The 26,026-nt window shown below is 38.1% G+C and overlaps 1 protein-coding gene and 1 long non-coding RNA gene across 2 annotated transcripts in view; both read right to left on the bottom strand.

Annotated features, from left to right (window-relative positions):
• Window positions 1–1,712: 1,712 nt before the first annotated feature.
• LOC144651184 (maestro heat-like repeat-containing protein family member 1) overlaps window positions 1,713–26,026 on the bottom strand; it is a 41,376-nt gene continuing 17,062 nt past the window's right edge. Inside the window, exons 21-42 of the mRNA XM_078511083.1 lie at window positions 25,675–25,757; window positions 24,874–24,940; window positions 24,404–24,529; window positions 23,703–23,782; window positions 23,049–23,184; window positions 22,187–22,297; window positions 21,846–21,962; window positions 20,904–21,039; window positions 20,134–20,246; window positions 19,263–19,415; window positions 13,597–13,751; window positions 12,136–12,301; window positions 11,200–11,375; window positions 10,739–10,876; window positions 9,246–9,360; window positions 8,490–8,636; window positions 7,433–7,621; window positions 5,832–5,984; window positions 5,447–5,581; window positions 4,782–4,884; window positions 3,889–3,954; window positions 1,713–3,373 (exon numbers count right to left, since the gene is read on the bottom strand). Coding sequence (XP_078367209.1) covers window positions 3,291–3,373; window positions 3,889–3,954; window positions 4,782–4,884; window positions 5,447–5,581; window positions 5,832–5,984; window positions 7,433–7,621; window positions 8,490–8,636; window positions 9,246–9,360; window positions 10,739–10,876; window positions 11,200–11,375; window positions 12,136–12,301; window positions 13,597–13,751; window positions 19,263–19,415; window positions 20,134–20,246; window positions 20,904–21,039; window positions 21,846–21,962; window positions 22,187–22,297; window positions 23,049–23,184; window positions 23,703–23,782; window positions 24,404–24,529; window positions 24,874–24,940; window positions 25,675–25,757 — 2,748 coding nt within the window. The 3' untranslated portion in view covers window positions 1,713–3,290. The remainder of the gene's footprint in view (window positions 3,374–3,888; window positions 3,955–4,781; window positions 4,885–5,446; window positions 5,582–5,831; window positions 5,985–7,432; window positions 7,622–8,489; window positions 8,637–9,245; window positions 9,361–10,738; window positions 10,877–11,199; window positions 11,376–12,135; window positions 12,302–13,596; window positions 13,752–19,262; window positions 19,416–20,133; window positions 20,247–20,903; window positions 21,040–21,845; window positions 21,963–22,186; window positions 22,298–23,048; window positions 23,185–23,702; window positions 23,783–24,403; window positions 24,530–24,873; window positions 24,941–25,674; window positions 25,758–26,026) is intronic.
• LOC144651356 (uncharacterized) lies at window positions 15,142–17,966 on the bottom strand. The gene is made up of 3 exons (XR_013570303.1): window positions 17,252–17,966; window positions 16,710–16,789; window positions 15,142–16,116 (listed from the first exon to the last, which is right to left on the bottom strand). It is a non-coding gene; the product is annotated as an uncharacterized LOC144651356 (long non-coding RNA).

Here is a 26,026-nt window from a genome sequence, read left to right as displayed (position 1 = left end):
TTACAGAGAAGTATTATCCAAGGAAAACGAAAACTGGTTCGAGAAATCCGAAGTTTCGCCGAGAAACTGAGGGTTCCGATCGAGAAATCGGGATCTACTGTAGTACAATATATGCTCACTCCGTGTTTAAAATTGTGTTACCTGCAGAGCTCGTGTTGCTATGTATAAAACAATCGTCTAAAATCTTTCTCCACACTGCCTGTACATGTTGTCCTTCTTCGTGCCTTGTCAAGTGTTTAGGATTTAAGTCATGAATTATCTTTTAACTCAGGTTGCGTGAGACAGGATTAATGGAATATGATATGCAAAAACTGCAGCACTAATTCACGAATGTCTCCACGAAGAATTACAGCGATTCTTTGAGCCGTGAATAAGTTTTTTAACCTTTCAGTACAGTTGAAGCTAAGAAGGAGGTGCAACAGTAACTCGAGAGTAGCGTTACAAGACAACATCCTTTAAACTTTACGTTGTATCGCGTCGAAACAAGAAAACGTTAAAAAGGTGATATTTTGGCGAGGGACTTCATGGTACTTTTCGAGGTCCCGCTTTTTTCAGTTTTCCAACAGATTTTGTTAACTTGGTAATAATGAGGTAATGATCTAAGAATGTGAAAGAAAACCTTTTAAAAGAAACCTCTTTGATGGATCTTTAATTGCCATTAAATTTCAGTGAGGGAACGGCCTTCTTTGTTTTGTTTTGACAAAAAAAAAGAAAACAAAAAGAAGAGTCAATCAACGGACTTGCGTGTTTCCTTAGTTTATTCCTTTTTGATTGACCTCACTGATGAATATATGATTGTTTTTAACATTACGGGTCTCCGATACGTTGACGTACCTTTGACATTTTTACACTTGACCAAGTGGGAGATAAAAAAACATTAAACCACACGGAACGGCAAACGGAAAAAACAAACTTGCCCACGCGATGTTCTAGAAAAAGGAGATTACCGAAAGGGAGACAGGCCTCGTTTGTCGGTCAATCATGAGCGGCAAGCGAAACAGTGGGTTTACCATTTAACCAAAAATCATGGTAAATTCAGTTGAAAAGCAAATGATCCACATTTTTTTTTTTTAAATAAAACCACTTCTAACAGCTCTTTCCTATTGTTCGAAGGGTTGCTTCTTTTAAGTCTAAGCTAAAATATGTACCTTCTGTGGGCCAATTTAACAAAATGAAATCCTGAGAAAGGTATCCTAAACAAATTATTTGGGAAAAGATTTCAGGAACGACAATGAAGTCATTGGCGTTTGCAGTTTCACGTTTTTATACGTTATGTATCTCTGCTCAGAGGGGGAGGGGGAGTTTCGAATCCAAGATGGCGCTCGCCCGATCAAAATGCGTTCGCTCGCTAAAATACGCCTGCATTGCAGGCTATAGCTACAAAAGCTGACTCCAGATGAAATAACGTGCGTTAACCCTTCCTTTTTTGGAGAATAACTTATTTCATTTGTCTCGAGTCATGTACCATGTCTCGAGCGATGAACCAATCTGGACAAGGGGATTAGGGCTCCTGGCATCGATATTTTTCGCGAGTATCTTTCTTTTCCGTTATTTTCTTGGAATTGGATTTTATCGGATCAGATGAACACGATGTTCTGTCTCAAATGATAAAAAGATCTAGGCACAACACTCTCCGACTGAGCTGTAAAACGCAAGACCATTGACCGAGATTTGTTTTTTTACTAATTTTTTCATCAAAACAGGTGAAGGAATAAGAAACTGACAGAAAATTGGCGTTGTTTTCCATAGTTATTCTTTATTCACTTACAAAAAAAGCTATCTATAGTAATCCGCTTATAATTAATTTTCACATTTTTCATTCTTTTTTCTCCTTTTTTTACCAACCCCTTGAAAATAGGTTACTCAAAATTGTTTTTAGAATTCTTGTTTGAAAAATTATCGCATACCACTAACAACTAAAAAAATATCTAAAGCAACAGTAAACGAACCATACCATTTCGACTCAATATAAAGGAGAGATTTTTTTTGACATGTTTCTGTTGATTTCTAATTGCTTAGCCACTCTTGATTCACGTTATTTTGGGACCAGGTTTAGCTCACACTAGCGAAATTTCAGTTGGATTCCTTAGCAATCCGGGACGGGAATCATTTTGCTGGTTACTGGCCCTTTAAGTGGCTGAGAGGTTCGGAAAGTCAACAGAAAGATATCAAAACGTTGACAAAAATTGATTTGCAATCTGCTAACAGGCTTAATGTTCGCATCGCCTTGTAAAAAACTCCTTGTTCAGGAACACAAAGAGAATGATTACTAGGCGCAAACGGCACAAGGAATCTGACCTGCATTCATACAATACACGCTAAATTACATAAAGGAACTTGGCTTTTGCAAAATGCGACTTGCGAGTTTGTTCACAAAATAAAATTAGATTTTGATTACTCAAAATAATGTCGCCTCTCAAAATGACATCTGTGATCATATTTGTCTTTTGCAGGAAAATAATATTTGGATTAACTTAACTGTATGTTGTAAAAAAAAAAAAAAACAGTGATGAAGCCTCTTCAACCAGAGACAAAAAGAATAGTGAGGATTTAACTACTTCAATATTAAATTGATCTAATTTTTCATTTATTATTTATATTGTTAAAAACACCGATATGCAGAGATTCGCGATTTCAGAAGATAAACAATACCTAAAGTATCGACTGAATTGAAATGCTATTCTAACTAGTACCTAATAATTTATATTCATAAAACACACAGCAATTCGGTTTAAACACAGAATAAGAGTTTCGTTTCATTTTCATGTTACCTTACCTCACACAGCTTTGTCTTTTTATTGTCATTATTAAGCAATGTGGGCAAATTAAACCACGCAAAATTTTAAGACAACAGAGACCTTGTGATATCTTAAGGTTTCAAACACTTCACGAGACGAGACGTGTTTGCGAATCACAATCTGATGAAGTTAACCCTAATTAATTTGATACTCTCCGATTGCCCTTACTTACAGGGAATATTAGGGATCTTTAGATCGGAGTACGAGTACGAGATTGAGTACGAGTACGACTTTTCAAACCTTATGCCTTCGATAAAATTCACACCAGACTCGTACCGATAGTCTCCTATTCTCCTGGTCAGCAACAGGGAGGAGTGAGGGGTCTGGGAACGTAAATGCATTGAAATTCAAAAATCGTACTCGTACTCGATCTCGTGCTCGTACTGCTATCGAAGGGTCCTTATTGAACATTCCTGTAGCATGAAAGGGCCTTAATTTCAATTAATCTATTTTTATACTCAAATATTTATGTCTTTGTTACTAGATTTGTTTTCAATAGTCGTAGAGCAAGCTCATTGCTTCGGCAGCCTTACATCTCACTCGAGCTGAAGGGTCTTTTAAGAGGAGAATCAGGGCTGAAAAGATCAGAGAGAGAAGTACTTATTATTTTCACTATAGGTGTCAGTGGCATATTAAGAATCAAAGTACCCAAAGGGAATTCAAGGACACAATTAATTTTGAAGTATTTTATCACATGGCGTGAAAAGTAGGAGATATTTTTGGACGCTATAGCTATGGGCGACAATCATTCTTGTATGTTTTGTACGAATGTTATTTACCTTGGACGCCTTGCGTGAAATGACGAAATCGAGGTGTCGAAGGTTGCTCAGTGAAAAATAATTTTAAAATTTATGTGTCCTAAGAAACAACAGGAGAACGCAAGCGTTTCAAATTTCAAGAAAGGTAAAGCTCATCTTCCCTTGGAATCTAAAAATACTGTAGGTTATAAAGTCTGCCGTTCACAGCTTACAGGACGCCATAAAACGATCCCAGATGTCGTAGCGCCCGTAGCTGGTGCCCAGTCCAGGCAGAGTTTTTGGATAGGAAATAAGTCCAAGGGATGCCTCTGAGAGGTACAAAGTTCACTTACCTCCGCACACGTGATCTTTTGATACTTCATCTCTTCTTTCTTTAGGAAGGTTCCCGAGAATAAAACCTGAAAGTCACAAAGACAAACAACAAAATTTTGCGAAACAAACCTTGAAATAGACTCTTCATTCTCGTCCCCAGAGCCGCTCGTCCTACTTAGCCGGCTGAGCCTGGGGCACGAGGAACAAGTGGCTCTGGAGACACATGAAATCAAATCCCTTTGTTGTAATGGATTTTTCTATGGTTGATTCGATTGGCTAGATTTAAATTATCTCTTTTAAAAATCTAGCCAATCAAATCATATGTCCCCATAGCCACTTGTTTCTGTGGACGAGGATGTAGACTCTTGTGCATCTAAAGTGGGACACGTAGCGCGCTAGACTCCAATTTCGTCCGGGTTCGAGCGCTGGCAGGAGTTGTTTTGTCGTGTTTTTTGGCAAGACAGTTTACCTTTACAGTGCCTCTCTCCACACAGGAGTATATAACTGGCTACCGACGAACTGTTACGGCAACCTAATATAAAGCTGGGGGAGTGGGGGGGGGGAGGTAATCTGCCATGGACTAGCATCCCATCCAGTGGAAGAAGAAATACTCCCAGTCGCCTCATGCTACGGTAACGGAGGAGGGGGGGGGGGGATCACTTTGGGCCGAGCGCTCGTGCAGTTGACGGTAAGGTGATTAGTGGATAAATTTGAAAAGTCAATCGGAAAGATGTCAAAAAATGAACTTTACCTTGTGACTGCAGCTCATTCTGTTAACGTGTTAAAAATGCACCAAAATCACTTTAATATCACGATTTCTTAAAATATAACATCCAAATTTCTAAGGAACTGTCACTCATTTTTTTGGTTTGAAGACTTCTTAGAATACAATTCACTGTCGAGGGTCACTCACCAGTGAATAAAGCGGCGTTTGCTTTGATGTCATCTCGAGAACTCTTGAAGAATGACACGCAGCCCATAACATAAAAACTAATTTTATCGGGAAAATCAACAATCTGAAGAAAAAAACACAAACAAGAATATTTAGCAGAGAACTGCTTTAAATTATTTTGTTTTCGTTAAGTCGTAGAAAAAGTTCGAGAGTATCTGTGGAGGAAAGAAATTATAGAACCTTCTTTTCCTGTTTCCAGTGAGTTACGCACTCATAAGAGTTTATAGAACTTGAAAAAACCACGGCGTAGCTCGTGTTTCTACTAAATAAACCATGACATGACATCGTAGCATTGTGAAAACAGCAGTAAAGAATTATTATGCCGCAAATGTTTTAACTATGCTTTAGAAAAAAGTGTTGGTTGTAAGCATACATTTCCATGATTATCCGGCCATCTGGCTAGCTGGGCATCAAGCATCAGAAGCGCCAAGTGACTACACTTAATTTTAGTGTAAATTTTTCCCCTTTTATTAAGCATATTTCATGGATTACCTTGCAGTCCACTAAGAAATTTCAATTTAATCTTGCGTTAACATCAACGCTAATTATCGCTAGCTGTTACCAGGCTCCCCTTTTTTTCTTTCTTTGTTACCATCATTTAAAAGCAACAAAATAACAATACTCACAATAAGCCTAGAGAGGTCATTCATGAACTCGCCATAATGAAGATGTCCTTCTTCTAATAAATGTTTCTGGAACATTTTGTTCACGGACTCGGAGCCCATAAGAGGAGCTATTAGACGTAGACATCCTTTACACGCCTATGAAGAAATAAAGAAAGACCACTACCACTTAGTTTAATAACTAACATTCAGTAGATTTCATCGACCCAGCCATCAGTCTAGTGAAATGTTCTTGGCGTAGGTCTCCCCAGTTCTCTTATTCAGCGACGAAGTCTGCCGCGAAAAACGCGGGAATTTTTCGCGCGCTTTAACGTTCGCATCAAGTGCCCTACCTGAATATCTCTACCGTTCAGACCTGATGAATGGCAGATTTAAAACAATATTATACCTTGACGACTTCGTCCTCTTCATTCAAGTGTAATAGAACACTTATCAAGTTAGTGTGAACTTGCTCCAGGAACGGAGCTTTTGACGGGCCATCACCAAAACGAGACAGCTTTCCAAATAAGGTAAATGCCGCGGCTCGAACTGCATCCTTGTCCTAAAACGAGGAAAAAAAAAACGAAAACAGAATCATAGCTATGATGCGAAAATACGAAGTTGACATTACACTCAAATAAATCATTTAAAAGTATTTCACTTAAAAAAATTTCGCCTGTAAAAAACATTTTAAAAACAACTCCGTACGTCTCGTTTACCGTGAATTAATCAGCTTGCTAGACTGATAAAAACAAAATTTCTACACTCGGTAGAGTACAAATAACGCGCGAACGGAGTACATATATTTCACGTTATTTGCACGGTTTAACAGGTTTGGTTACTTATAGACCTCTTTATACAGCAAAAATTCGTAAATATAAATATACAGCGATCCTTTATAATAATAATACTTTATTCAAACACACAAATGGTCTTACACAAATTGTATCTGAAAAGGCGGATCATGAGGTCATCCCTATTTAGGTCCCCTAACTAAAATTACAATCTAAAATTTAAAAATTTTAAAAAAGCATTACAATCTAAAACATTACAATCTAAAAGTTAAAATCTAAAATATCTATAATATCTGGTACTATGGCATATAATTAATGAATGTTCATCCACTTTTTAAGGTTTGATTTAAAGATATTTACATTAATGTCGTGTCCGAACAAATAGTTTGGCAAATTGTTCCACTGTTCCTTAATAATTCTAACAAAGAAGGAATACTTGAATGCGTTAATTCTTGCTGATTTCGTTTGGATCTTAAACGGATGGTTAGCTCTGGTGCTTTTGCTTCTACAATACTCGAAATAATCGTTAAAGTTTAGACCATTTAATCCGAACACTGTTTTATAACATTCTACTAAGGACAGGTACTCTCGTCGATGCTGAAGAGAGTTCCACTTTAGTAGTTTGCATCGATCTTCCTATGGCATCTCGCGGGGTTTTTGCCCAAGAGCAATTCTTGATGCTCTTCGTTGCACTTTTTCAATAGCCAGTATATCTTTAACTAGATCTTTAACTAGGTACTTTAAAGTACCTAGCAAGATAAATATGCTATTAACATTTTGCAAAGAATCTTTTACTTCATAGCTATTCAACGTCATTTAAAGGAGCTATGTCACGGGGGTTGCGCAGAGTTTTGGTTTAAACTGTTCTGAAATTAGTGGTAGGACCTAAACCATAAAAAACATTATCTTTAAACATCTAAAGGAAGATATAACCTTAATTTGCGGATAGAAATCAAGCTACAGCTATAAATATCGATTGTTTTTTTTGAAGACGCGCGGAAACAACTTGAAAAAGTAAGCCCGGCTTTCTTTTTCAAGCTGCAATCCGTTTCCATCCGAGCCATCTGCAGCCAAATACGCACGTTAACAGTTTCAGTGCTCTAATTTAGCAATTTTTAATAAAAATGAACTATTATTTTTAGGTTTCCTGCGACACAAATAAAAATTTTGGCTGTTCAAAAATCTGGTCAAATCCATGTACACTTTTCACACTCACCTTTTCAAAACAGGGCCTGATTCTAAGACAAATGTTGATGAGTATTTGCCGTACATTATTCTCGTCTAGTTTCGCCAGGATCTTGGCCAGTCCAGACATGGACTCCAACGTTATCTCATCTTCCATATCATCCTTGTCATCCATGCCCGCCATCATTGCTGATAAAATTGTTGTTGAGTATTTTTCCAACTGAAAAGAAAGATTCAAAACTCGGATCAATTTGGAGAATTTAAAATAGACAAAAAACGCAAAACAGTAAGGTGAAAATCTCGCAAACAAACGAAAAAACAAAACTAAAGTTCCACAGAATCGCACGTATAATCTCATCGACGGAAGAAAGTACGATTCTCCTTGGGCACTCATGAACACACACTACCTTTTCAAGTACCCAAACCAGACTTCGAGCACAGTCTCCATGCCCGAGTGAGTACAAGGTCAAAAACCTTGCACTCGGGCACAAAAGGGTTTTGGGTACTTTGGTTCCCTTTGTCTGAACACGATATCATTTTTTTGCCGCCGGGTGCCCAAGTACCAGGGCTCGAAAGCTAAGTGTGAACACGGCCTAAACTTTCAAGTATTGTGTTTCCAACTTACTTAATGTTGATGCAAGTTTCTTACTTATCGTGGTGTCTGAACGAAAAAAAAATCAAACCTAACCATAGGTATACACTCGACCGCGGTCAAACGACAAAAATACGCAAAAAACAAGAAAACTACTTCAAAGATAAGGTTTTAATTTTCACAGTACAAAGATTGGTACATTACCTGTATCCTGACGATTTACTAAGTTTTTTGGAGCTTTACTAAAAAAGTTCTATGTGTTTAAAAATAGTGACATGCGGACTTGTCGGCGCCATTTTGTCAAAGCACTTTGGTTCGCATGCGGAACATTTAAAAAGTACAAACACTTGTTTACCTGAGGAAATGGGAGTATATTTACACTCAGCAACTATTTTATCGATCCTTGCTCATATTAACACTTCAATATGAACAAAATTCCCCGAAATAGAAAGAAAAGCTGCCTGAGACGTTTGGCCGCGGTGAAGGTATACACTACCTGAGAGTCTTCCACACTGGATATGTTACCCAGTCCCCTGATGCAGAACTTGCGGACAACATGGGACGTGTCCACCAGTCTACTCAACAAGCTGTTCATGAGTATTTCAACCACAGCTATTTTACCGCCGCATTTCTGGTCAATTAACTGGCAAACAAGAGCGAAAAAATATAATGGTTACAATAACAAGAACAAACAACAACAAGTAGCTCAAACAAAATACTTTATAGCCCCTCGCAGCTTAAAAACGTATTCCGGTTTCCCAATTTGTTGAACATCATTCTGGCTAACGCAGCGGGTGTTCAGGGGAGGACGCATGCACCATAGAGAACATTTTGTGTGGGTGTTTTGTCGTAGTTTGTTTCGGGACTTTTGTCAATTGGACGTTTTCGGATTTTAGAACGGCAAAATTTAGAGACATAAAGGAGAAACAGCGGGCACAAAAAAATCCCGCCGTTTCACGACGAAAAACCTGATCACGTGCGAGTCCAATGTATTCCCATGGGGATCCCCTAGGTAGTTACGCTTTGAGACGTGTCACGTGATCCCCTCCAGTCGAATCGACTGAAAGGCGTTTCAGTTGCGGAGCAGAACAAAATATTTCATTTTTTTAATTCTATTCAGTCATTTCAATAAAAAAAGATCGCAGGTTTTATTGATGGAACTATGGAGTTACCTAGTCTGCTCATATTCCGCAGTGAACTGCGTGGAACTAGCAAATTTTACTATAATGTAAATAATGTAAACGTAACATACCTCTGCAAAGAATGCAGCCACTACGATTCTCTGTGCATCATAGACACTGGACAGTGTAGGATTCAACTGTTCAACCACTTTAGGAACCTGCTGAGGAACAGCTTTGCATAGGGCCCTACAACACGGGGCAGAGTTATGATTTTTTTATTCAGATTCAGATTCAGATTTTTATTATTTTACACTATTTACAACAATTAAAAAATAAAAAACAAGTAAAATATAACAGTACATAGAGCCAAAATAAAATGTGCTCAGTGACCAAAGAAGCATGTTATCGTGTTGGTCACTGACACGTTAAAAAAAAAAAACAAGACACATCAATTACTAGAAATAATAGAATATGAATATCAAAAGTACTGTAATGATTCGATTTAGCGCCCTCCTTCCGATAAGCGCCCCCTTCCGAATAAACGCCCCCCTTCGAATGTGTTTTCGTAAATAAGCGCCCCCATTCCAATAAGCGCCCCCATTCTAATTAGCGCCCCCATTCTTATAAGCACCCCTATTCTAATAAGTGCCCCTATTGTGGATAACTGCCCCAACTGAAGTGGTTGACGTCAACTAGATAAACTCCTGACCGTTCACCGTGCAGTTCATGTATATATTTACTGTTAAAATGAACAATTACTCTAAAAGTAACTGAACTTTTAACAATTTCTAACTGTTACAGTTCCTGTTATTGTTAGATACATTTGGTTGTTTCTCAAAAAATTAAATAAGCGCCCTGTCCCGAATAAGCGCCCTGTCTCGAATAAGCACCCTCCCTTGAGGTGCCAAAAGTAAATAAGCGCCCCGGGCGCTAAATCGAATTATTACGGTATGCAGAATAAACATGTTCAAGGATGAATAAATCATATAAATATAAGCTATAAGCAGAATACAACGAAATGACGCACAAGAGTAAGATTGGGTATTTAAGAGGTATAAATTATAGTGCTTGTAAAAGGAAGTAGTTATCAGTGTGCCTGCTTTGTTTGATTATTGGCACAGGTGTATATGTTTTAGGTCAAATTGGTTTTAAGGTTAAGTGTCTTTCCAACTTAGGTTGATCTGTTTTAACCTAAAGATAACGCTTTCATATATAATGGCATAAAACAATTTGAATTCATTAAAAAGAAATCAAAATAAAATAAATTCATTTTTAGGTTGAAACAGATAAAATCTAGGTTTGAAACAGATTTAACCTGAAAACCAATATGACCTGTTTAACACAGGCTTTTCCACAATGCAAGGACTTGTTGATAACTACCAATACTGCTAATAAACAGGCAAGAGCCATTTCAGAAGCAAGTTCTCTTTTCTAAGAAGATTGTCGAAAATGAAATGCCAAAAAAAAATCTTGAAAGGGGGTACGAAATTACTGTCAGGATCTTTTGGCCACGCAAACCACAAACTATGTATGGGTTTGTTTTTGACTGGTGACATTTGAAGTCTCACAGACGAAAATACGCTAACAAAGTCTCCGTGAAAGGCGACCTGACAATTCAACTTACCGTGCAATGACAACTACACCGTCGGGGAATGTCTTTTCATCTTCAAACAGTTTCCAGCCATCTTCTTTCTCGATCAACTGCATCAGCGTGTCATACTTGCATCTCATAATCAGCTCTTTAAAGCATTCTAAGGCCGTGCTAAAAGAACAAAAGCACGAAAGAAAATGAATCAGTTAGTGGGCAAATTAGTTGGGCAAATCCTCGGGCAATCGTCGGGAAATCCTCGAGAAATCGTCACAAGTCCTGGAACAGGTACCCGAAGATTTTTATCGACCAATCATTTCTTCAACTGATTGGTCACCTGGTCGCCATCACGTGAGAGCACAAAGCAGGTTCAACGGGTTTAAATAACATTTTTCAATATCATTTCAATTTGGGTAGAAACGTGAGCTCAAACAAGGCATAACTGGCCATTTGCCCTCTTACCGTTGTTTTAGTAATTTTACACTAGGACCACTTACCCCAGGGGCTCCACCTTTGGTCCCTTATGCTTGTCTTTCCCTGGTGGCTCAGGGGGGAGAAGGCCCACTGAGGTGCCTAATCGTACCAGGGTCATGGCGAAAAGACGAGGGAAATGCTCAACAACAAGGTCCCCAGTCTCCTCTGAGCGAAACATCTCGGTCAAGCCACACGTGATCTATCAGAAGAAAAAGGGTTATAGGCAGTGTGAGAAAAAGGGTTTTAAACAATGTCAATATTTTGTTTTATTATGGAAAGATTACCGAGCGACGACTGAAATTGTGTTCAAATTTTTAAACACGCCTCCTACCCAACACATCCAACACAAGAATTTGCCGTTTTTATTTCAAATTCATTCATTTCCTAGTTTCCTTTTGGCCTCTTCTCCGATAGCGATAAAATTGTTTTACAGTCAACTCTCTCTAACAGAAACCTCTATAAGACGGACACCAGTCATTTTACCGTAACTAAACTCCGTATAAGACGGACACCTCTCTGAGACGGACAGTTGGAGCCGGTCCTGACGGTTTCCTTTTTAGAGAGAGTTGACTGCAGATGACGTTTTACTCTCTCTCCTCCGCAGAGGCTTCTTCGCACTTTCAATTAAGCGTGGGGAGATTGGAGAGGAGGAAATTCGCCTTCTTTTCCCTCTAAGGCCCTTGAGAGCCTCTGCGGAGGAGAGAGCGTTTACTCAAGTTCGCGAAACTGATCGAATTTAACGCGGCTCACATTGCGCATATTTTTTGTATCAGGGTCAAAAACAACAGTGTGATCAAGATAGAATTTCTCATTACAGTATCCATACAGTGTCAATCATACAGGTGACGAGAATTAAGAAAATCATCAACAGTCTTGATGTACTACTGAATTCTCACAACTAGAATAAAAATTTAGAAACAGAAATTAAGGAGAATTTATATTTTGATGATGGAACTTACCGCGGCGGGTTGTGCTGTGGCTATTCTGATGGTTTCTTTCTTATGCTTTGGTTTTGGTTTTTCTTGGTATGGAAGAGTTCGCAGCGACAAATCCAGCACGTAATCAAATATACTAAGTGACAGGTTCGACTCTCCAGCCATTGTTCTCCAAATATCCAGCACGTGTCTATAAACAACATGGCAGCATATTTAAACCCCATTTACAGAAATTTCCCGCCTTTTAAGCCGGATTTACACGGGGAATTTTTATGTGACAAAGATATTTGATCGAGTAGATGACACAACAATTTGTCGGCATTCTGAATGAAAACTTTAGAATGAAAACTTTATTTAAGTGTCAAAGCCTTATAGCCTGGAAAATAATACCATACTAATTAGGGGACACTGCTAAAAACTAAAAGCTACACTAATACTAAATGTAAATACAATAAAAATATATATGAGTCATATAAAAATGTTATTATAATCTATGATGTAAAAAATGTTAAAATCTAATAATAATGAATTGACTTGAGAGGCACTATGTGCAGCATAGGATGCATCCCTTACAGCCGCTGTCCATTAAAGTTTAGTGCGCCAGTAATGCCCTTGGACAGCAGAGATACGCATAGAGATACGCGCGCACAGTGCCTAGTGGGAGTTTGGGAGATTGGGACAACATAGGCTGATGCAATATTTGCCACATTGTGTGTGACAAGCAGTCTACACGAGCAATTTTTCGTATGTGACAACTTTTATTTGTCACATAAAAGCTAACACGCCAGCTTGTCAACAAATATATTTGTCACAAAGAAATTGGCCAATTTTCCTCATCTACACGAGCAAATAAAAATTGTCACATAAAAATTGCTCGTGAAAACGAGCCTTTACAGTAGACGCCCATGCGGTTGTGAATTTGTTGACAAATGCCACCCATTTCCCCGCCTTTTAAAGTAAACGACTACACGATCGCAAAATGGAGATTGATGAATGTCATATTCTCCAGCCTTTAAAGGAACACGTCCGCACAATGAAAGAATAGAGGCACTCGAATGTTACAGATTTTCCCGCCTTTTTACAGCAGGTCCCTGCACATGCACATTTTCTCGACCTTTTAATTTTCAAGTCGGAACGACGTTAAAATGGAGAAACAAATGCCGCACATTTTCCCGCCTCTATAGAGTCGGCCGTAATCTTAGAAGAGAAAGACAAAAACAATATTATTTCCCCGTTGTGTTAGAGTAGCACCAGCTGCCCTCCATCCGCAAAAAATCGACAACAGAGCATTTCTTAAAAATACGTTGCAAAACTGTAGCTGTTCGATTTTGTAGAAAGTCAGACTTTCACAAAATTCACAACTTGTAAACAGACTTGACTTCTCGCATTTAAATAAGAAAATGTATCAGATGCTCTGAATAACGAAAACATTCAAGAGAGTACATTCAAGTGAAAAGCTCAAACGTTTAACATTTGTATACTTACTGATCATACGGCAGAGGGAACTCAAGAATAGCTGTTAGGACCGGAACTAGATGATGCGAGGCCAGCGTTCTGAAGACTCGAAGAGTTCCTGTTCTGGTTTGTGCATGAGTGATGTGTTCAAGGCTGGAGTGGAGTTCTTTCACTAGAGCAGCAACCTGGAAAATAAAATAAATAGAAAGTTTGTTTTCTTCTCAACACAGTGCTGTTCTTTGACATGAAACAATGTGATAAAACTCTCTTTAAAAAGAACCTTAAAACATTCCTTTTTTGTAATAGTTTTTAACCTAGTCATAGATGTTAATAATTGCATGTTTTAGTTAGATTCTTTTTTTTTTTACTCTTTTTATCTTAGTACTGAATTTCTGTATCTAACATCGTTCTTGCTTTTATCGTTTTTATCCTTTTAATCCTATGCAATTGTAAGCGCATTGAGAATTTTAAATGCGCAATAAGAACCTTATTATTATTATTATTATTATTATTATTATTATTATTATTATTATTATTATTATTATTATTATTATTATTATTATGTTCCTTACGTAATGTTTGCTTAAAGTCCTTAGCGCCGAGACCAAACCATGGTCCTGGGGCACTAAAGGTTATTATTATTATTATTATTATTATTATTATTATTATTATTATTATTATTATTATTATTATTATTATTATTATTATTATTATTACAAGTGAAACCGGTAAAAACAATATATAATTATATATTCCATAGAAAACAGGAAAATGTGAAAAAATAGATTAGTGTGTATCAATCTGCAGCTTACTTTTATAAGTAAATGCCTACCGGTACATTGTGCGGTTCCAGAAAATTACATACTCATCCCAAGGATGGTCAATGGAAATTCCGAAGGGCAAGGAGGGTGCAATAGCCCAAATTTTTAAAAGAAAGTATGAAGCTAAACTGAAAGTTTGAGGGGGTAGGAAGGGTCCATCCTTGGGGTAGGTATGGATATTTTTGGAACCACACATTATAATTAAACTGCCATTAAGGTCGGGACACACTAGGCGACACGTCGCTGCAACACGTCGCGGCAACAGTCACCTCGTGTGACATGCGACAAATTATGTCGCTGCAACAGAACTTTGTCGCTGCGACGTGTCGCATGAATTGAATTTGTGCGACACGTCGCAGCGACAAAATGAGCGATAGCAGCTTTGTTGCAGCGTGTGTACACGTCTGCGACAAATCGCTGCGACAAAATATGAATTAACCAATGAGAGCGCGTCATGTATTTTCGCCATATTGAATATGAGAAACTAGTTTGCATTCCCAATCTTCCAAATTCGCTGTTTCTGCACCAAACAAACACCTTGTTGCAGCGACTTAGTTGTAAGCAGTACACACAGAGCGACTTGTCACCGCGACCTGCACTGCGACTTGTCGCAGAGTTTGTCCCGACGTTTACACTATTGAAGACACTTAAGCCTATGCTAGAGTAAATTTATGGTCTGCGATAATAATTTCGTAAATTCTCTGTAATTTCATTATTTTTATTGAAAGGAGCAATTGTAGAATACCCCATACCCCGCCATTATTCGTCTGCTCCCGTGGTCCACAGTCTGCAGTGAAATTTTGTTGTTACCGGTAAGTTATATTTCACTCATAACGCAGTCCGCAGTCATGCAGTCCATTGATCAAAATTGGATTTAATTGTTATAATCGCCTGTCACCGCGGTCCACAGTCCCGTAGTGTTTTATTTGAAATAATACAAAGTCTGCTAATCGCCTGCCACCGGGGCCCGTAGTCCCGTAGTCGATTCTAAGAAATGCTAGTAAATGTTATAATCGCCTGCCACCGCGGTCCGCAGTCCCGTAGTGGATTTAAGAACAGTAGATATCCTGAACACAATATAAAGGCTAACTGCAAGCAACCTAATCACAGTCCGTAGTGTACCCAGAATTCTACATGTTAACAATATATAGTGTTGCCCTTACAAATATAGATAGCTAACCATGAACAAAGTGCATATTAGGCTAACCGAAATGAATAAGTAGGCCTCTCTAAACACAAAACATTCTGTCCCATGTGTTCACTATGGGACTGCAGACCACGGTGGCAGACAGGAAATGCGTGACTACGGACAGCGGTGGCAGGCAATCTAAACACCAAACTTTTTGTGTAGGACCGTGGACTGCGGTGATATTAAAATCAGTTCCGCATGAAATTTTAATATTTGTATGGTTCTGGCAGTCATTTCAGTTATGCAAAAAAAAAGTGCCGGGGTATTCTACAATCATGCCAAAACAAAATAGTTTTGTCATGAACCCAGAATGGTTTCAAAACTTACATGTAATAAAGTGTCAGTATTCACATGTAGCCTTATTGGGTTCTGGGATGTTCATATTACATAAATAGCTATAAATGTCACTAAAGTATATTCAGGTTTAAACTGGCAACATGTGGGAAATATCAATCATGTGACAATTTTATTACATTAACACAATGTGTATTTTTGAGTTCATTTTGACTAAGAGGAATGTCATTGCACTCTTCAAGTCACCTGTAAATATAAACAAAACAAACAAAAACTGTTTATTTTGATGAAATTGCTATTTTTCCAGCATGCAGACTGTATATTAAATTGCCTTTTTTCAGTGTGTGCAAAAAAAACCTGACTGCTTTCATGTTCGGCATGTGGATTCAATAATTTTTTCCACTTGCAAGATAGTCAAATGACATTTAAGGATTTTTATTTTTGTTGTTGATCTTTCATGGGACTTTGGGTAAGCATATAATGGTTTCACCTTGCACAGTCTACCTGGGTCAGGCCAGGAAGAAATCAATTTTCTTTGCACCCTTCCTTTCATTAATCATAATTTTGCAGAAAAAAAATGTCAGTCTTCAATTGAATTTTTTACATTGCTAGCTGTAGTTTAAAATGCTACTGAAGGCCATCCAACAACTGAAAAAACATGCCTTAAAAAAAATGTCAAACAGCTTTTTTATAACATAGGCAAATGTCTGGTCAAAAAATAGATCTTTTAAAAATGTCTCAGGTAGTGAATGTGTGTAGAGAGGAGGATGGGAATTGCTGATATTGGCAGAAAAGATCAATAACTGCCTAAACTTGTTATAATCCATAGTTTAACTCACCAGTAATTCAGAAAGTCCTCAGTTCTGAATTCTGTAAATCCTGTTTACAAATTAGACATTCTAATAATCCCACAAATTACCTGTATACAACAAAATGCAAAAGAAACGTCAGTCTATGTCTGGCAATACAATAAACATCATAGAAAGATAGAAATTTAAACTTCAGAAATGGTCTCATTTATTTCTTTGCGGCCGGAAATGACCACATGGTCAATATTTTGACAAACATTTCCTCACGTATAAATAATAAAAGGATGCGATTCTTATTAAATTGAAGTAGCTTAACATTCAGATGACAAATATAGATAACCATTACATGCCTCGACGAACTGAGTGACATTACTATGACACATCGCCTCAAAATCTACAAGATCTATTTTTTTTATCGCCGAGCACGGCTTTAATTCCAGTGAGCTAAGACCAGCTAAGTTTTAGTACGATTCCATCTTTAGCACTTTTATAAATCTTCACATAAACGCCGAAGACATAAGCTTAAGCCAGTCTTCAAAATGAAAAATTATAGTACAATGAGAAACGCTTACCTCAAGTGACCATGCAGTCTCTGTTAGAAATGTTTGTGCGAAAAGCTTCCACCGTTTCTCTCATTCCATATTCTTCTCCAGTATCGGGAATACAAATAAAGGATATCGAATACCCTTTGTTTCGGGACTCGTGATCGCGTCAAGAAGAAAGAACATTGACAAAACTATCCTATAGAACTAAAATTGCAAAATCTTTCCACTAGATCGATCGACGGACGATCAACGCCATTTTGAAAATGCGCCCGCAATACGGACCGCGGGGAATCCACAAGCAGGGGGGGCACAGCTGAAACTCTCCCCAAGCGCCACTCCTTTGTCTGAAAGAAATTACGTTCAACCTCGCCCAAAGTAATTACAATGAAAAGAAACTGATAACGCTATAATAAAGAGCATACACTCAAGCCTTTGGCAAAATTTTCTTTTATTTCAAATGCAAATGGTCGTTGAGTAGGAAGCCAACAAACTTTTCAATTGTATTTTTTACTGCCGTACTTTTTCACGAAAAAGTAATAATGGCCATTTTTAAAAACACTATTTAAAAAACTACAACTTTGCTCAAAAAGATCCTAAGAGAGAGGTTCTAGTAAAGTTTTCAAGCGAATTTAAAAATGTGATCCGTTCTGGTCACGTGGATGATGACGTCATAACAATGGAATTAGTTAAAAACTACTTCACATATAAGTATCTACCAACATGTAATTTCTTGTTACCTCGCATTTAATGCAAGGCCAGACACGCACTTGTACCCAGACTCCCATTTTTTGAAAATTGTGCACAGCTACCTTAATTTTGATATTTTGTTCGGTACCTGGGCAGTCCAAAATGCCTCACACCAATGTGCTTCAAACTGCAATGACTACTTTTTTAGTAATAAACTATTTTCGTCACAGTGAGCAAAAACGAACTTCTGAGCAAAGTCACGTGACTAATGACGTCATTTACCTACGACTTATACAAGAAATAGTTTATGGTAAGAGTTATTTCTATACGACGTACTACTCCTGCTGACTTCAAACTGACCAAGTTATTTGGCATTAACGATTTTTCAGTTGCAAAGGATTTTGGGAAGGTTTTTATTATAATTATATATTGTTTTTATAATTATTATTATTATTATTATTATTATTATTATTATTATTATTATTATTATTATGATGTTCCTTATGTAATGTTTGCTTAAAGTCCTTAGCGCCGAGACCAAACCATGGTCCTGGGGCACTAAAGGGTAGCCAGTTTTTAGCTTGACAACACCCTCCTCAAAATATGCGCTGTACCCAGCAAGGTTATCTTCTGTAGTTCACTGATGCTTATTTGGCCGGGGATTCTTCCAATATAACTCTCTAGTCCCTTTTTGATAGCTCCAAGTGCTCCAATGATAACTGGTATCGTTTCCGTTCTCATGCCCCACATTCGGCTTGTTTCGATTTCCAAGTCCTTATATTTAATAATAATAATATTTATTATTATTATTATTATTATTATTATTATTATTATTATTATTATTATTATTATTATTATTATTATTACAAGTGGGGAAGACGACTGATTTGAGTAAATTTGCAAAAAGAAACTACATGGATAAAAGACTCATTTTTCGAATCAATTCCTTTGAAAAGTTTAACTTAACACAATACAGTATACTGAATTTAACAAGGTTATTAATTCGAGTTGCCCTTTACTTTGCCCGTTTCAAAAGAGGTCTGTTACAAAACCTTTCATACGAAAAATGCGTTTTACTTGCATACTCATATTCATACCGGCAAATCGAACTATTTAATTTATAATTGAGAGGTTTTGACAACACTTAGGGTTAGGGTGTGGCTACTGCTTCTTTTTGAAGTAATCTTTATCTTAGTTGCTTAAGTCCCAATTAAGAACTACGACTGTTATTTCCCTTTGCCCAACACTACTATATGACGCAAAGTTTGCGTTTTTCAGTGGTGTACCCGGAATTTCGAGTGGCTATCACGTTGCAGTACGAGATGAACACTACACACCGATGAAAACTTACATCTTTTCTTAATTCTTGTCCTCTTATTCTGACAATGCTGTTGAGTACGACACATGAGCCGCTGGCGCTGTGGGACTGAGAGTCTGTTAAACCTTCCAACAGAGTAAGAACAAACGGCGACAAATGGTCACTCTGAAGTTTCTTAGCAACAACCTGACAGGAAAAAGACATAGAACAATGTGCATTACACGAAGCCGTTAAAAAAGGTCCATAATTTAGCACATTCTCGCCTACCCTCGCCGAAGTATTTTCCTTTTCCCCTAACCTCATCCACAAGGAAGAAGTATTTTTCTTTTCCGCTACCTGCCCTTAACTACCCCAAAGCAGAAACTCGTAGGGTTTTTTATATGTTCATGATCGAAACCCACCATCAGAAGCCTTTTCAGCACTGACAAAACCAGTCAAGAGGAAAGCATTATACAATTGTTTTCCTCGACTTGCCGACTGAGCATTTGAATCTTCTTCGAAAGCGTAAAACTGAATCCACTTCCTTGCGCCTCTCCGGCAATTACATCTTCCCAGGCATTCAATCTACAAATAATTCAGCCCTCTATAATGAACTAAGCGATTTTCTAGTGATTGTCCAAGAGATTATATCTGGCCAATCACAGCAAGGTAGAAAACGCAATGAACCAATCACAAAGCGAAGAAAACTGACCGCAACTAGCGGCAAGCGCGGCAAAACGCGCGAAAGTCAACTTCTGGTGTTACTCCTAATTGGCTAAAACACCAGCATCCTTACGTTTATTGGCTAGTTCAAACTTTGTACGAGTTTTCATGGAGCTTCAGTAAAAGATAGCCAGACACAAAACTGCCTTCGACATTTTTTACCCTTCTACAATTTTCATTAACAGTAATCACGATGATTTACCTTGGACAAATCACTTGCTACACTAAACAAAATGTTAGCATCGTCCTCAGCTGCTCTTTGCTTCAGTGTCGGTAATGCGTCAACGAGCTCGTCCTTACTTTCCAGAGAATAACCTTAAATGATCAGTCATATAAATAGATAAGTGAAACAACAACGATGAAACAAGACCTGATCCCGTTTATTTACAAGAGCCGTTGTAAACACGGTAGGTTAAAGCAGTTGTTCTTGTTCATTATCATACCGTAATGATTCGATTTAGCGCCCTCCTTCCAATAAGCGTCCCTATTCAAATGTATTATTGTCAATAAGCGCCCCTATTCCAATAAGCGCCCCCATTCTAATAGGCGCCCCCATTCTAATAAGCGCCCTCATATTTATAAGCGCCCCTATTCTAATAAGCACCCCTATTGTGGATAACTGCCCCGACTGAAATCATCGACGTCGAAAAGATTAACTCATAAACATTCACCGTAACGTATATGTATATATTCACTGCTACAATGAACAATTCTTTTAAAAGTTACTGAACTGTCAACAGTTTGTTGTGATACAGTTGCTATTATTGTTAGTTATTTTAATATTTATTAAAGTTTTGTTTTGAACATTTGGCTGATTTTCAAAAAATTAAATAAGCGCCCTTTTCGAATAAGCGCCTCCTTGAGGTGCCAAAAGTAAATAAGCGCCCCTGGCGCTAAATCGAGTCATTACGGTAATTGTATTGTAATTGTATGTTGGAGAGTGTTAATAAAACATGTATTGTATTGTAATACCTTCAAATCGCGCGGCTATTTTTAGCACACACTGGACACAGTCCACAGCTGTTTGTCGGATGATTATAACCGGGTCTGTACATCGGGGAATGAGGCGAGCCAATAGAGGACCAGCCAATACAAACGATGTTGGTTTCTAAGGATAAAAGAGATTGAGTTCGTTAGAGTGCAACAACAAAATAGAAGCGCTGAAAATGAAATATAGAGAGGGAGAGTTGTATTAAATTGTGAGATATATTGCCATTTGAAGCGTGTACACACGACAGCACATCTATGGAGGCCCAACATAACATAATCTGGATGAGAGGGAAAAAAAGACCGAAATCGGCGCAACGCTTTTTTTACCATTTTAACTTTTGTATGCTCCAATTATCTGCCTTCGATAATCTGTGGATGAGCAAAGCATGGCAACAACTAAAACGTTCAAGTTAAAAGATTTTTGAACAGCCAAAATTTATATTTGTGTCGCAGGAAACCTAAAAATAATAGTCCATTTTTATTACAAATTGCTCTATTAGAGCACTGAAACTGTTAACGAGTATCTTTGGTTGCGGATGGCTCGGATGGAAACGGATTGCAATTTCAAAAAGTTAGGCAAACGTTTTCAAGTTGTTTCCGCTCGATATTTTTAGCCGTAGCTTGATTCCCATCCGCAAATTAAGGTTATATATTCCTTTAGATGTTCAAAGATAATGTTTATTTAGGGTAACGTTGCCTATCACTAATTTCAGAAGGGTTAAGACCAAAAATCTGCGAAATCCCCGTGACATAGTCCCTTTAATTTTACGTCTGAGCACGGGCATATGCTTGTAATCTCTTTCTGCACAGGTTTCGATTCGACAAGGCCTCATAAATGATTTTTTACACGATGCAATACACAGGAATTTCATAAATGGAAGTCTGACCAACGTAGCAGTGAAGCAAGTAAACATAAGTACTCACCCCTCCCACTGTCAGTAACATGTTGTCGCGGAATGTCTGCAGCAGTGCGAGAATCGTCTCCACTGCCCGCTCACGTTCAACACCGGATGTCGACAGTAACCAAGGATCTTGAATGTGCTGCAAAGGAACAAAAACATGCAAGACAAACGGATAAATTGGACAGTTTTTCATGAACTGCAATACTGCACAGAATATTATGGCGGCAAACAAATTAGAACCCATGAAATAAAAACAGCAAAGACACTTCAACTCGCGCTAACTCAACATGGATTTTCACAGAAGTTTCTAACGTTTTAATATAGAATTTTGACTTAGGTTTTGAGCATTAAACTTCCACCAACCTTTAAAATGTTCTCGAATGTCGGTGGTACTGGATCTTGAAGAAGTATTTCCTTCAAAAGTCTTTGCAAACTTTCTACTGCTTGCTTCAGTAATGCGATGGGGTCTTTGTCCTGGAGAGAAAAACGGCAGTAACAAAAACATATTCAACTTCTAGGGTAGTCAAACCTCTCGTAAGCGGACAACCTTGAGACGAAAACGCAGTGTATGTATGTGGCTGGTAAGTCATTTTACCTTGTCATTTTACCTTGAAAACACCAAACTCAGTCCAAAGGACAGGAACGTTACGATGCCTAAAAGACTAATTTTCTAACTAATGAATTTTCAATACACACGTCTCATTAGTTTGAAGGCCACTCTGTCCTTTAATGGCGGACACTTGAAAATGAAATGTTTTTTTTTTTTTCAAGAAAAAATCAACCGAAATTGTTTTTGCAGCGTTATTAGTTAAAATTGGACACGTGGTAAACCTGTGAAGGACAGTTAACACGTGATGATCTTCCGCTGAGTGTGATTTCCCTTGACGACCACTGCACCAATGAAAACTAACTAGCAACTTCGAAGCGACCAACTAACAGACAGTAGATTGCAAATCAGTCTTTTTTTTGCTTAAATCGCTTCTTGGAAACGCGAAGAGCCGAATGCGTCACAAGCCTCATACGTGTGTAGGGCTTCTCTCCTCAGTCTCACTATCCGTCATGATACTCGCTCCAGATCTTTTCGTTAGAAGAGCGCGCGCGTCTAACACAACGGTTAATCCATCTTTGGTTTCACTCAGTATAAAGTAAAACATTAAAACTTTTGTAGAGCCCAATGAAGAAAAACAAGATAATACTGTGAACTAGCATGACAAAAACTGCTTACTTGGTCGATGTCATCTTTGTGGTGTTTTCCCCCAGGGGCAGTTGCTCTGTCTCCACCATGAGCTGCAAAGACACAATCCGTGCTTGTTTTGACAATGTCAAACACTTCAGCGTCTGTGAATCTGGGATTTAGTTTTCTAATATATATTAAAGGCACTAAAGTTAAGGAAAGAAACCTTAATGCTGTAACAATATGTGAGATAAGTAGAAATAAAGTTGTTGCTATTGTTGTCGTTGTTGTACATGAGGATTGGCAATTAAGTGAGCGAGACAGAGTTTGATTTCTCGTTCTCAAACTCATTAATAATTAATCAAGTAAAAACAAAGAAAATCGTAACCGTGAAGGAGGTTTGGATACCGGGACTTAATTAGCAAAGATTTTTACGATTTTATTTGTCCGTTTACTCCGTAGTTTTTGTTTTGATTGAGAAGATATATCAAACACTCATCACAGTGTTTCATCGGCTATCCAAAGACCTCGAATTTTGTCAAAACTACTCCTCTGCGCTTCGTATTTTCAACTCTCGTCTCGGTGTTTGGATATCCCGATAAAACACTGTCGCTCTTGTTTGATATATTACTTTATTCACGTTCGCGTTTCATTTCAGCTTTAGTTCATTAGCTGAGCTACAACACCGCCTCCTCAAAAGGATACGCAAGACTCGTGCATGCGTCCATCGCCAGAGCTCTGGTTTCTGTTGTGACGACATTAGCTGGTTCTGCCTTCATGTAAGCCTACAGAGCAGTGAGAAAGACATACACATGGTCAGTGATTTTTTTTTTTCTAAACGAAGGTGTAAACATTTAATATGCCGGCGAGAAGTGAATTAAAGTGAATACTTTGTTTACCCTCGGATTGTAGAGTAGCTTTTTTAACATAGCTAATATCTCCGAGCATTTCAACAGTACTACGGCACAATGGGCAAAGACCAGACCACAACTTCGTGCCCTACTCTTTACGATAAGTGTGTGGGTTCTTTTACGTCCCCTGCTGACCGTAACACTGAAGATGCAGGAGACGGGGCCTACGGTTTATCGTCCTTATCCGAGAAGACTAGAATATCTAACCATTTGCAGTTTCGGAGGGCCACAGGTTTGTTAGCTTTGCTATTTAGTGTTACCCTCATTTTAAATAAAGTCTTTATTATTATTATTATAGTTGTTATTGCAAAGGCAGCACATTCTCCTCAGTTATTTTAAGACCCTGAGTGTTGGTCCGGTCTGGGACTCGAACCCGAGACCTCCCGCACGGTAGTCCGGCGCTCTACCAACTGAGCTAATCGGTCGGCGGTAAGAGTTTTAGAATTTTAACTATTCTACAATCACTAGTGATTGTGAATTTTTCACTCCACCTACCAGCATGTGATTGATGAGTTCCTTTCGTTTAGTGAAGATAAACTCTGGCTGCTGCAGTCGACTGGGTTCTAGTGCTTTGCCTATGAGCTCAGTTGCACGAATAAGGTTCTGTTTAACATGCACATCCTATAGCCAAGCAAAAATGGGAAAATTGCCACTTAAATGTAATATTAGGAAAGAAATGAATGAAAGGATCTTCGCAGTCTACAATAAATTTACATCTAAGCAATTGTTTTTTTAGCCTGAAAAATGGTCAAGGCTAGAACGGGATTCGAACCCATGACCTCCACGGTACTAGTGCGTCGCTCTACCAACCGAGCTATGAACTCAGCCTTTATATGTTGGGAGCAGGTCAATTGTAGTTTCTTAAATCCCGCATATGGAACAGATGACTCATTGGAAAAAAAAGTTCAGGACTTATATATATTTCTATTAAGTTCAAAATCGTGGAACGGGTTGTTAATATTTACCTTGACATTTCCATAGTGTCGACTTATCACGCGGAAAATACTCGTCTCTAGTCTTGATGTTACTAATCTGGAAACAAATGAGGTGCAAAACAAGACAATTTATTAAACCTGATCAAAATGAAACCCCAAGTAAAATTATTTTATAACCCCAGTATGCCGCAGACTGTGAATAATATTGTCTGAAAGGCCCATATCCACTTAGGCTATTTCTGCGTTAGCGGAAACGTTTTGTTTGGTGTATAATTTTCTCGATTAAACGCCAGGTTCCGAATAAATGCGGGTCTCCAAGGTGGAGTTGAAAATAGGCCCCTCAGGTATTTATTTGAGGTATAATAAGCTGTATGTATATTAGCCAGATACATGTTTGTCAAAAATAACTAATAAAAACCCTTGCTTAATGAACATTGGGCACAAATAAACTACAAGTTCAAATAAATGCCTGGTCCTCCAGGCTAAGTTTGAAATAAACGCCGGGGGCGTTTAATGGGGAAAACACGGTACTTTAAGTCCATAAGACGCATTGAATATCATTCTGCTCAAGTATTGACCGTTGGTAAGTCAAAAAGTCGACCTTTACGCTCTTATGCCAACAGATAGATTCTCCTTTCTGGTCCCCTTATATTTCTTACAGTAGTAGTCAAGAGGCTTAAATAATGATACATATCGACATCACGTCCCATTGGTAATCAGTTTGTAGATTCTTACGACCAATATTCCTGTCTTCATTGTATTGGTGTTTGGAGGAGAAATTAGATAATGCACTGTTAGGGTGGGGTATGTGAAGAACACCTGTTCACTTACCCTGGTGGAGCATACAAAACAGTGTAACCATAACACAACATCACTGTACTCTTGATCTTTTCTGTATCTGAGTCTGATTTATCCTGAGAAGAAACGAATGCAAGGCGGTTACAAAATGTAAAAAGCAATGCACTGTATTTTAACTACATTTTAAAACACCTTATGGGTTGGCTTGGGCTTTACATTTACTCGGCTTTATGTTTAGATAAAGAACGTCGGGCTCCAGTCAATGGGGACAAAGATGCTCCCTTCTTCACTAATCCTATTAAAAACGTTAACTGATTGCCACTTGGTTTATATAAAGACTCCCGCACGTTTTAGAGATTCAGACACCCGTGCAATGCAACATCTT

Source organism: Oculina patagonica, chromosome 4 (genome assembly GCF_052425735.1).
Source record: "Oculina patagonica isolate OP01 chromosome 4, crgOcupat, whole genome shotgun sequence".
Taxonomy (NCBI): Eukaryota; Metazoa; Cnidaria; class Anthozoa; order Scleractinia; family Oculinidae; genus Oculina; species Oculina patagonica.
This window is presented reverse-complemented; position numbering and strand designations above follow the sequence as displayed.